The sequence below is a fragment of the Centruroides sculpturatus genome, unplaced genomic scaffold, assembly GCF_000671375.1.
Source record: "Centruroides sculpturatus isolate CEXI.00-Female unplaced genomic scaffold, Cexi_2.0 scaffold718, whole genome shotgun sequence".
Lineage (NCBI taxonomy): Eukaryota > Metazoa > Arthropoda > Arachnida > Scorpiones > Buthidae > Centruroides > Centruroides sculpturatus.
Window position 1 is genome coordinate 267140 of NW_019384925.1, and position 13219 is coordinate 280358.

General features: G+C 29.7%; 2 protein-coding genes across 2 annotated transcripts in view; both read left to right on the forward strand.

Moving 5' to 3' along the window:
* Window positions 1–9067, forward strand: part of LOC111631912 (transcription elongation factor SPT5-like) — a 60916-nt gene extending 51849 nt beyond the window's left edge. The window contains exons 23-26 of the mRNA XM_023376248.1: window positions 681–818; window positions 8398–8516; window positions 8586–8681; window positions 8751–9067. Coding sequence (XP_023232016.1) covers window positions 681–818; window positions 8398–8516; window positions 8586–8681; window positions 8751–8894 — 497 coding nt within the window. The 3' untranslated portion in view covers window positions 8895–9067. The remainder of the gene's footprint in view (window positions 1–680; window positions 819–8397; window positions 8517–8585; window positions 8682–8750) is intronic.
* LOC111631904 (transcription elongation factor SPT5-like) lies at window positions 3127–4952 on the forward strand. The gene is made up of 3 exons (XM_023376239.1): window positions 3127–3240; window positions 3329–3454; window positions 4759–4952. Exons 1-3 carry the CDS (start codon window positions 3229–3231, stop codon window positions 4930–4932), a joined length of 312 nt encoding a protein of 103 aa, XP_023232007.1. The 5' UTR covers window positions 3127–3228; the 3' UTR covers window positions 4933–4952.
* Window positions 9068–13219: the final 4152 nt, after the last annotated feature.

A 13219-nucleotide genomic window follows, 5' to 3' on the forward strand; every position in this document is an offset into this window, starting at 1 on the left:
TTTATAAAAATAAATAACTAAAAATATTTAAAGTTAGTTATTGTTTTTAGATTTTTATTAAATTCTATAATTATTTGAATAAAATAATAAAAAATCAATAAAATTGTAAGCATTTATATACATTTTTGTAAACAGTTATATATATTATATATATATATTTAGAAGTCCTTTAATATCTACCCTAAAAGATTACTTTTCTTGAATCTTTAATGAAACAGAAAAATTTTTTAGAAACTTGCATAATGCAATGTCCCTAAACATATTACTAATTACTAAATATATATTATATATTTGTCAGATTTTATGAGTATTGTTATTCTGGAAAGCGTGCTACAGCCACTTGGTGCACTATAATTTGTGTCTCAATCAGGATTAAAAATACAATAAATTAAATTTTATAATAGGGAAAAGAAAAAACTTTTTTATGTGAAAAATCAATTGGTTAAATTTCAAATATATAGATAAAATACATATTATTTACATATAAACTTTTATTTCCATATGTAGGCCTAAACTTTTAATATTAAGGAATATTAGTAATATTTAAGTGTACTTTAGATCATCATTTAAATAGCACACAAAGTTATAACGAATATTTTATTCTATTCGAACGATAGAAAACCTGAAGATGGTCTAAATTAGATCGAAACTACTGGTTAAAATTAAAATTTTATGCTTAGGTACACCGAGCCCTTCAGGATATATACCTACTCCTAGCCCAGCTGGAATGCAAGCAACTCCTTCTCCAACAGGTTATAATTACAGTCCTACAACACCTGGAGCACCATCTCCTTTCAATCCTCAGACTCCTGGTGCAGGTAATTTTAAGTTTATTAATGTAAATCTTAAATTTACAAGATTTGGTTAGAATAGCAAAAGTCAGACATTTTATGCATACTCTCATGATTGTTTGCTTTTCAATTATAATTTTATGCTCAAAAATGATTTGTGTTATGCAGTATTGTTAAATAGATTAATAATAATAATAATGTGACCAAAGGGTCAGCACCAGATCGGCAATGCCGACATCAGGACTGACACCACTGTGTCTTTTAGGGTAGACATAGAAACCTCAATGGCCTTTCGTTCTTTTCATGAGCAGTCAGGTTCGGAAAGTTGGATGTTCGAGAGACAATGCGACTGAAAGAAGTGCACACTACAACTTAATTATAAAGGAATAATACCCGTTTATTTATGAAAACTGTTTACACATATATATAGGATAACAGAGTTCTGTTATAGCTTTTATATAGCATCATATAATGGATAACACTTGTATAACGTAACATACTGGATAAGGCAGATATAGCATAACATAATTGATTAAGCTTTATANCAACACTAAAATATAAATTAAATGGATCCCCATTTATGTTTTTTTTTTTTTTACGACAAAAATTATAAGTTTTGATTCTCTTTGGCACACCAGTTTTATTACAATGTTTTCTGCATTTTAACAAGCATTTTATCTGTGATTGATCAAAAATGATGTTAAATACCAACCAACCAATGATGTTAAATACAATATAATTATTAATGTTAATAAGAGATGGTGCCTAACGCTTACCTCTAGAGCCAAATTGGTCACGTAATTCATTTAGTAATTAGCCTTATACTAGCCCGATAGATATTCGGCATTCGGTTGGTATTTAGCTATATTATATATTGGGTTTAGCAATGTTTGTACAAAAATGATGTATTGATTGACTTGTTGGCCATGTCTGTTACACAATATAACAGCTAGGAAAGTAAAAATAGTTAAATACTTTTATGAATCTAGGAATACTTTTACTAACAAACATGTTTTCATCTTAATTTATAAGCCATTATTAATTACTATTTGAAAAATTATAAAATTGAGTAAAACGTGTATTAAATCACATATTTGGCTATTCTTTAAATATAAGGTATTCAAGTAAAGTATGAAATTTATGATTTTAATTTATATATTTTCATGGTAAACTTTTTAAAGCAAACATAAATACAAGAGACAAAGTATATTTTACACATTCTTGAATAGTTAATGTGTGATGGATTTCTATTCTCACTAATTATAGATGAATTGCATTATGTTCTGCCACAGTTTTTTGAACCAGATAAAGCTATTAAATTAATGCTGTATTATTTGTTACGTTGTAGAATTTTATTATTAATTTTTTATATATATTTCTGAAATACTCTTGAAATGTAATCTATATGTGAAGTACTAGATTAAGTTGTGTTGTTAACTGAAATTCTTTAGATTTCTAGTTTGAAGTTATCTAGTGGTTTTCTTATCATATTCATGTATTACATCAAAGTAAAATATTAATTATTAAAACAAATTATATATAAATTTTATGCTTATTAACATACACAAACAAACAAAAAGACCAATTAGTAAAAGGTTTAAGATATTTGTTGATATTTCATTGTTAAGATTGTTCAGTTTCATTTTTTTATTATTGAAATTTAAGTTATTAGAAATCAAAATTGGCCTGAACTGCTCTTAATATAAATTTACTCAATGTTACATTACACATATTGAAGTTGCTATCAATATTTCATACTTTTATTTCGTTATATATAGTGACTCCAGTTTACCAGGTTTTTTTAAAAAATTTAAATAAACATTTGGCTGGCAGAACTTTACAAATATATTGGGTCACATGAGCAAAAAGCTTGAAAGATGCTGGGCTAGCATATACACCTGGCAAGAAACATTCCACCATTAGGTTCTTGTCATTTCTAATCAATGTAAAAATGTTGAACTTCTCCTGTAAGCAATCCTAATTTTAGTCACCTTGGCAATTTTCTTATAAATGTTAGACAGTCATATTGTATGTAATCACCTTTAGTTCATAAGCCTGGTCCTTGGGAAATGTATTGTGGGGTACAGTATCTTAATGATGGTCTCTGGATAACTATGTTCTGCTTTTGAGGAACCACAATTTCTCTTCACTCTCATGTAAGGGAGAGAGTGTGTGAACATTAATCTCTTTACTGGTTTTGTGTATGTATTTTCATTTCATACAACTAGTTTTTGAAGTAGTGAATGTTTTATGAATATTTTTGATATACTGTATTTAATCTTAACAATAAAGTTGTATGATTTAGATAAATTAATTTAATAGTAAATCTTTATTAAAACTTTCTATAATCTTATAACTTTTCATATCTGTTTCATATAGTCCTCAAACAGTTGGAGTAATTGTACGATTAGAAAAGGAATACTTTCAGGTTTTAAACATGCATGGAAAGGTTTGTTAAATAATTCTAATTACTCACCTTAATGTAATCAAATTACATAAATTATTATTGTACATAAACTAATTTTTATTTATTCCAGCTAGTAAAAGTTAAGCATCAGTCAGTAATGAAAAAACCTAACACAAGAAGAGCAGTTGCTCTAGATTCGGAGCAAAACCAAATTCAAGCAAGAGATATAGTTAAAGTTATCGATGGTCCACATTCTGTAAGTAAATGAAAAATTTAATTGATTTAAATTAAATGTGAATTACTTTATCTTGTCTGTTAGTGTTTGGTTTGCACAGTTACTTATAAAATACTTTTAAATAGAAACAAATACAGGTTAACATTATTAACAGAAATGTTTAAAAGTTTAATGCATTAAATTTCCTAATAGGGAATTTTTAAAACAAATGTAATTCATTTACAAGTTTAATTACACCTTTTAATAGTTTAATAATGTTTAATGATTAATCATTTAAATTTTTTGAGACTAGTTTTATCTTCGGTACCTTTACTTTTCTGATTTTTAATGAAATAAAATTATAACATATGATTTAATGATGTATAATAATATATTATGTTATGAATTTTTTCATATAACATTTAAATATTATAAATATTATAGAAAAGGAAAAAAATGAGATTTATAAAAACAGTTAATATATTTAAAGTCATTAAAAATCAAAGTAGTATACTCATGAATCTATATACGACTTGTACAGCAATAAAAAAAAGGGGGGCTTATTAAACTGGTAAAAATTAATGTTTTTGGTCACCAAAAACATTGATTATTTTGAATGATCTTTATCTACACAAATACTGAAGGAAATAGAACGGAAATATATGCAAGTGCCAAATGTATTTTAAAATAAAAAAAATTGACTTTCTGCTACGTCATTATGACGTGTGCAAAAAACTAATAGACAAAAATAATAAATTATAACACAATGAGCATTTTGTTACTTTGTGTTTAGGTCCTTGTAGTTGACAGTAGTTTCTCTTAATATTGATTTATAGATTTTGAAGACTACTGCATGTTCAAGGTGGTGATTATTTCTGATACACTTGGTGACATTAGTTTTGTCCCTATGAACATTGTAAAAAGTACACTAAACCAGAAAGTTTTTTAAAGTAAAAATCAAATAAGACATATTGTGGAAATGTAAGATATTTTTCAGATTTCAATAATTTCTTAATGTCCCAAAATTCAATTTTTGACATTTGAAAATTCAATAAGTTTGATATTTAACTGAGAAACTTTCTTTTTACAAAAAATTCTTTTCATATATTTATAAAGTAGTTATTAGAATCACTTCACAAAAATAGTCTGCAGTATTCCATGTTTTTTTTATAATTCACAATACTTAACAATTTGAAGTAGCCAAAAATTAAGATTTGACAGCATATTATCAGTCAGTGTTGAAATAAACAAATTCTCAGTTTTCCATTTTTAATATCTGTTTTATTTTTATTAAAATTGATTGATTAAATATAATTATGTCAATATTCCTATTTAAAATTTTTTAGGGTCGGCAAGGTGAAATTAAACACCTCTATAGAAGTTTTGCATTTCTTCATTCACGTATGCTGCTGGATAATGGTGGAATTTTTGTGTGTAAAACAAGACATTTAGTACAGGCTGGTAGTTCAAGAGTAAGTTTGTTAAATGATTTTTTTCAATATAATTATGTAATAGTTTAATAGTGCAAAACATGGATACATACAGAATTATTTAAAAAGTAAATTGTTACATAAAAGTTTGTGAATCGTGTTTATAGTTGATAAATATTCAGAAGTTTTATGTTTAAGAAATTGAGTAATGTGAGAATATTAGTTAGTTCATAATTTATTTTGTATACTAGTACTTCCTATGTATTAACAGGACTTATTATACTGGAACAGGTGAACTAAATAAATAACATTATTTTTGAACTGTAAGACTAAATATCTGCATCCATAATTTTCCAGTATAATAAGTCCTGTTAATACATAGAAAGTACTAGTATACAAAATAAATTATAAATAGATAAAAAAAAAAAGGACAAAAAGGCATAATAATTAGTTAGTTCATTTTAATAAAACATGAAACTTCTGAATTAGTAAAGTATCTTGAATCTAGTTAAAGTATCCATCAAATTTATTATTAATTACAAAATGATATTGTATATTTAAAAAAAAAAATGACAATATTGTAACTTTTTGAATATAAGTAAATTATTATGCAATAAAATCATTTATTATATAATACGGAGATTATCAACTGATTATGTAGATATTAAAGAAATATAAGATAAAACTGGTACTCAGCTGAATTAATCAATGCATCTTTTATAGTGAATGAACTTAAATAATGCTAACATTTCAACCTGGTTAAAGAGCCATCTTTGCAAATGAATTTGCTGGAGATGGCTCATTAACAGGTGAAAAAATGTTACGGCTATATTCACAACCAAGGATCTATAGTTAGAAGTTAATAAGCATTCATGTACTGAAAGTAAAGAAAATGGTAATTGGTTAAATTCTAACTTGCAATCTTTTGTTGCAAATACAGTAGAGCGGTAAAAAATAAAAAATTGCCAGGACAAATTATGACATTTATAGAAAATATATTTCGTTTTGACTATACATACATAGATGAATCTTTGTCAATTTTCTGTCCCTTCACATACTGTACGAGGCAATAACAATTCATACAGCTTGTGAAGAGAGAGAAAATTGACAAAGACTCATCTATGTATGTATAGTCAAAACGAAATATATTTTCTATAAATGACAGTAGAGTGTTGTTTATCCAAAAGTCGGTCAACCAAAACTTAAATGCTTTCAGTTAACTGAGTTAACTGAGTTAACTGAAAGCATTCCAGTCTGCAAATTTAAATTTCTGCTAGTGCTGTGGTGCTGCAACCTTTGGCTATGTCTTGGGCTACTCCTATATTTTTTTTGTTGGTGTGTGTGTTTTAGCTGGCAGCACTAGCACTTTTGTGTAGTGTTTTTCTGAGGACTGTGCGTCGTGCTGAATCAAATGTCTTTTGATACTAGATTAACTTGTAAAGTATTTATTTATTTATTTTTTTCAATATATTTATTTTGTCTGTACAAAATAAAGACATAATTTTTAACAATACAATAGCCACAATTATTATTATTATAAAAATTTCGTTAGGCTTAACATTGATAAAAATTCAACACGAAGCGACATGCAATGGAGAAAAATTTCAACATGGAATAGGTTAATATATTTTTTCGTACATAATTGATTATCTGAACAACCCCAGTCCCCAATTGATTTGGATAAACGACGCGCTACTGTATGGCAATTAGTGGTGTATGGCAACTTCACTCAATGTTAAAGTTGCATTGATTTTAATCTGTCTATCAAAGGGATACTGTGAGATTTTTGGGGAATATATCTTTAAAGCATTTACTAATTTTTCACTGTGAAGAACATGTATATTCTGTATCAGTCAATGACAATGATGCTAATTAGCATTATGCGTTTCTTTTTTAATTTGTGTGTGTTTATTGTTGTATTAACAAACTTTAATACATTATATGGATTAATATGGAATAACAAAAACATTTTATTAAAAATTCATTAATAATTTGAAGATGTTAATTCATAATTATTCTCTTTATACAATTTGTAGAAACATTTCTTCATTTAAAAATTGAGATTCTGATAGATAAATGTGAGAAAATACTATTAAAGACTATCTATCTATTAAAATTTTGATGTAATATACCCCTTGATTTTGATGCCCTCTTTAAGCCATATTACTATTTTCAACCAATTGTGAATATTTGTATGTTAGTTCCTGGTGACACATGAAATGTGTTACCAGGAACTAACATACAAATGTGTTACCAGGAACTGACACATGAAATCTGTTACCAGGAACTAACTACAAATATTCAATATTCAGAACTGATACTAAAAAAGTGACTCCGGTATCACTTTTTTGGTATCAGTTCTGGAAATAAGTAGTGCAGTATAACAATCCTATAATTTTTTTCACTTCAGTTTATCTTTGCTCTCTATACATACTTTCATCTTTAGTTTTTTTAAAATTACATTAATTTGAAATGATAGACCCCAACAAGCATAAACAGAATATGTTAACTTTTGAAACAAAAAGCATTGAAACATGTTGATAATGGAGAACCTGAAAAACAGATATGTAATGATCTGAGATCTGGAAAAATAATAGTGAATGATTGACAGATAAACTGAAAATCCCAAGATTTTGGGATGTGAATAGAATCTGGAAGCTTGCTGACAGGTATACTATGAAGAAACCAAAAATTGAAGCTGTTGTTGATGCATTATTGATATGGTTCATGCAAATACAACAGGTAAATATCTCTTAATTGTCTGTTTTTGAAAGCAAAGGCAGAGCATTTGCCAGCAGAAAATTCTTAGTAAGGAATTCTTTTGCATTGGAAAAACACTGCTAGAATTATCTGTTTGTACATAGAGATTGACATCAGATCAAGATTCTGCAAGTGATTTTTAAAAGGATACATAAGGAAAACATTAGTTCTGTAAAACTGTATAGTTTGGGTAAATTTAAGCTTCCTGAAAGCACTTGTAGCATCACAAAATTATGAAATTGGTTTGTAAATAAAATCTTTTCTTGGAAGATACATAAGTTAGTCTGTTAATAAAAATAGCATCTTAGTTAGAAAGAATGAATGGCCTTTAAATGAAGCAAGAGATTTTGATCTGTGAGCTGATTTAAAGTTCGTTATTCTGTGCATGTTTAAAAATTTCTTGCTTTGTGGAATGTCATAAAATTTTCGATTTTCTAGTAAACAATACTACCTATATTGCAGATGGCTAGATGCCCAAGTGGTTTCAATTATCCTAATTTAATCCTAAGTCCTTCAGAGCAGTTGGCCAGATGGCCCAGATCAAATTCAGGTGGTTGAAAGACTTAATGAGATTTTAGAGGGTTTGTTCCTTACTGTCTGACCAAATTCATATTGGGTATGATCAAAAAGTGCTCACAGAGTAGAAAGTATTTATTTTTTTACAATCTTTACAGTATTAACAGATTTAAAAAATTCAGTTTAATATGCTTTCTTTACTGTAAAACATTATTTCTTTACAAATTAAAAAGGAAAATGCTCTTTTTTTTAATTTATGCTTATTAATTTTATTTGTAGGTATGGAACACAGCTTTTTATCTTCAGAATGGCAGACCACAGACATTGAAGTTTGCATTAAGCAGACTCACGACGATGCCGGATTAATTGGACAGACTGGAATTATACGTGGGATATCTGTGAGTGCCTCTTGCTCTTTTGATTCTCTGTGTAAGCACTCTATTTTAATATGTACATATTTGAATTAGGGCGGTATGTGCTCGGTGTTTCTACCCAAAGAAGATCGGGTGGTCAACATTCTCAGCGAACACCTGGAGCCTGTCGTTCCTTCTAACGGTGACAGGGTATGTAGTGAACAATTTGGTATAGAGACGCTCAAATTTTAAAACAAACTTATGACCACTATTTTCTAGGTGAAAGTAATTGAAGGAGAAGATAGAGAAATAACCGGTAAATTGCTCAGTATTGACAATAACGAAAGCGTGGTGAAGGTCGATCATGGAGACGATCTGAAAATGCTTCCTCTTGGTTTTCTGTGCAAAATGAAGTCAAACTAAAAGTTTTGAGTAAAATGTGAAAGTTTTTTATAAATGCTTTTTAGTTAATTTTTTTTTTGTTATTTCATTTTACTCATTTGGACATTGCAACAGATGGAAGTTCATTGGATTATAATCACTCATATTCACTTGTACATGTTGTAGAATCATTTAATAAAAAAAAACAAAAAATACTTTGAAGAATAAGATTATTTTATACACAATATTTTATAGAATATTGTCTTAAAATATTTTTATTATATTATTATTATTATTATTATTAGGATGGCCAATGAATTGCTGTCTTAATCACAAATGCTGTTACAAATGAATGAAATAGATAAGTTTTCTGTCTCATTGATTTCTAACAGTGTAGTAAGTTCTGTTTCATTAAATAAACGTCATTGATATGATATGTCTATATTTTCTGATTGTTGTAGAAGTATGTTTTTTAACAAATGGGATAAATAATTATAAACAAACAATATAAGTTATGTTGGATGGCCAAAGTGCTGAAGACCTTGGTGTACCACTCTGGGGAGTTTGAGAACCTCAGGAATCTTTTATGGGTGATTTGTTCCGGATAATATTTGGTCCTGTTTCTCACCATCTGGTCCTGCCATGAGCCTGGCCGAATTCAAGTGGTATATGGAAAAAGATCTTTTTGGTGCATTCATAGTGTGAAAAGTATTGTGTGTAGAAATGAGTTATTGTAAATATTAAATTATTACATAGGATGATTTACGGACCCTGATGCATTATGTAGGAGCTAGCAGACATAATACAATGAAAGGGAAAGTAATGGTATGTGTTTATTGTTAAAAGTATCTTTGCAGATATTCCCAGGTGTTCAAAATTTCTCAAAGGTACAGTTGAGCATTGTGTGGCATAGATATAGTCTGTGCAGAAACTGCTGTTGGCAGATGCATAGAGCTTTTTGTCCAATTCCCCTAGCCTCTCCATGATACACTATATCAGTGAGCTTAGCTGAATCATAGACACTCATCCTTAATTACTCCCAAGCAAACTGAACATCCATGGCACCATGCACAAAACACTTCAGACAGGTTGCAGAGCTTCTAAATGATGCATTGAGAAAATGGGTTGCTATGTGTAGTGTTCCTCTCTACAAGACTATCGTGCTGCAGAAATCCCGAATCATCTTTTATAACTTTTGATGGGAAATTATTTCAAAATTAATTCTAAGTTATAATGTAATCTTTCTTTCATCTCTAAAATCTGTTATTAACTGTCTAGAAGAAAAATCCAAATGAAAATACTTTACATATGACTAAAGTAAATGTTAATGAGCGAACTCTCGTGTTTTCAGATGATGTCTGAAAATAGAACAACAAAATGAGAAGAAATCGTGTCACCTTGTCAATAAGCATAGTCCAGCATATGTGAATCAATGAACTTAGAACAGTCTGCTTCAGTATTTTTGTTGAATTTTCAATTGCAGTTATTGCAACTTGCAGACAATTGGGCATGCTATTTACAAGGGGGTTATATTCTGTGTATGCACTGTTGACATTGCTGACTTCAATCTTTATTTTGTACGTGAATGTAATTTCGTAGCCTTTTTTTTCCAAACATTTTCAATTGAGAAAAGATCAAGAGTATTTGCTGGCCAATTAGAGCCAAGAAGCTCTAAGTGCATGCTTTTAAACCAATTCTTTGTTTCGCTAGTGTGGAAAGTAATCCATTTTTCTGAAAAAGTGCTTTCCATCTGGATACTATTTGCAAGCGCCAAATCCGAGAGAGGACGCTGTTTTTCAGCCAAGATGGCTACCGAAACAGGTAAGGAACCGACCATGTGTTTGTTCAGTGCCTAAGCCGATTCAGTTTCCATCGATGACGACTACTGCGAGGATCAAATGGAGAAGAAATCATTGAATTTATATCAAATTCTAGACTATATCGGCGACAGGAAACGTTGTCTTGTAGAAGGTGAAGCCGTTTTGGATGCTGGATACATCGTATTTTGTGGATTAAACTCTAACAACACTGAAATTCATGTTGTTGCTTTAGTGTTGCAATCTCAGATATTGTCATTTTAATACATCTCAGTTACAGGAAGAACTCACGTGCAAGGCTATCTGGTTTTTGTAAACATTTGATAGCATGTTTATTACACATTAACAGGTGAGAAGTGTTTAAATATTTTAAGCAGTATACACCATGTTCCAATATAAAAACATAGTTTTATTTATCATAATAGTTAAAATTAGTGCCAATCTGAAGGCTGTCCTGGTGAGTCATTCTGCACTTATGCAACATAAGCTAGTCAAGTTTTTAGCACACATTGTTTTTTTTTGTGTGTGTGTGTACTGTACGTCTTTTTGTTAAAAAAATGAACAATGGTCATCTTTTAAAGCTACAATATAAGCATTGAATATTAGACAAAAGACAAGTTTGCCGTTCAAGAAACGAACAGCTGCAAATTTTTTGTAATAAATTAACTGTGCCTTCTGGTTCACTTATATTTTTTTTAATTCGGCAATGATAAAACAAAATGACGATAAAATACGACGCCCCTATTCACTTTCGAACCATGGTGGATTTACGACGACTGCGTTCCGTCACGTGATTCACTGACGTCACAACCGACGAAAATTACGATTATGCTTGTCTACTAGCTTCTTGACGTCACCAAGTAGGGACATCTCTTGGTAAATAAACAGAACTACGGATACGGAATCGTCTGTAATTAGCCGCCAGTAAAACAATGAAGTCTGTACCATGTGTTGAATAGGATTGTCGCTAGATTTATACGAGAAAAATAGATTCTACATTGTTTTGTTTGCCCTAGATTTGAGATTTAGCTAATTTCTAGATTTTATTTAATTAATCAAAAAAATCACGTTCATAAAAATCCCTAAAAAATCAACATAGTACGTTGTTGATTTTTTTCGGTGTTTTTTTATTTCGCAGAATCTAAGTAGTGTTCTTATTAAAGTTTATTTGTAAAAATGTTTAGAATGGAAAACTACATTTTGACTTTTGTTATGTACCACATTGTTGAAGTTAAAAATATTTCTAAGAACTAATAATTGTGGAAAATGAAAAGGTGTTGCATTTTTCTATCAAAAATAGACAAATGAGACTGATACGTAGAAACTCCACCATTAGGATGTGTACAAATTGTATATTATATCCATCATTCTGGATAACAAAAGTATATTAACATAAAGTAACCTTTTCGTTGTGTTATAGACAATAACTTTAGACACTGACAATAACTTTAGACACACGTCCCGTCCGGACAGTCCGGGAATTGACTCACTGTCCGGATGAACTATTAATTTTGTCCAGGAATTTCTTAGAAATAGTGTAATTATGACGAAACAAAGTTCTTGCAAATTTACACTATTTTAACAACGAAAGAACTCGCACTCACTGAAACTCATCTGCAATTCTGCCATGTTAGCCTGTTTATGCCGACATGTGGCATGCAACCTGTCGTTTTTTTTTTTACCTTGTACGATCGTACACGTCTCCAATAGAGCTAAGTTATCTGTACCTGTTCTTAATTTAGGTTACTTACGTTACTCCTACGCAAGTCCCTAGTCCCTAACTGGAACTGATTTAGAACAGACATGCATGCTGTTCTTTGCATTTTAAAATGACATTGCGCAAGCGTCAGGAACTTCTGTTCGAACAAAGCTGACCTGCCGTCCGGTCAGCGATTTTGAAAAGGTGGCAACATGCACTGAAGCCGTGAGTCCGAAGAGGGATTGGAAAACAATCCGAAATGCATTGTTAAATATGCAAAATAAAGCGAACTATTTTAATCTTGGTCTCCGTAAATGCAGATAATTATGTAAGACAGAATAAGTCTAACTATTGGAAGAAGAAACCTTTACTTATAAACTTTTAAATTATTAGCGAATGGTAAAAGGCTTAACTTTGAAGGTCGTAATAACTTTATAAAAAAAATTGTAAATGTTAATAAGTCCGATCTCTCTCTTGAGATATGACACACCACACTCCTCTATCTCCCCACTTTTAACCACGAAAATTTAGCATCAATGTTCCTTATATACAAGCTATCGTGTATATTAAACAATACACTACGTAGTTCATATGTTACCGCTAAAGCTCGAAATCCGTTAATGTGCACATTACCTAACTAATCTGCACATTAACTAGGGTGATCCGTTAAAGTTGCTAAAATTGTTCTATTTCTCAAATTATCTAGGTAATCTGCAAATTACCTACTAGGCACTCGGTAAAGTGAAAATAAGATTTTTGCTGGAACAACAGCAACGTTTCTGTACGCTTAAATTAACATAATGTTATTTATTTAATTTTCAATATCTAAAGAATCAAGTTAATACAATCAA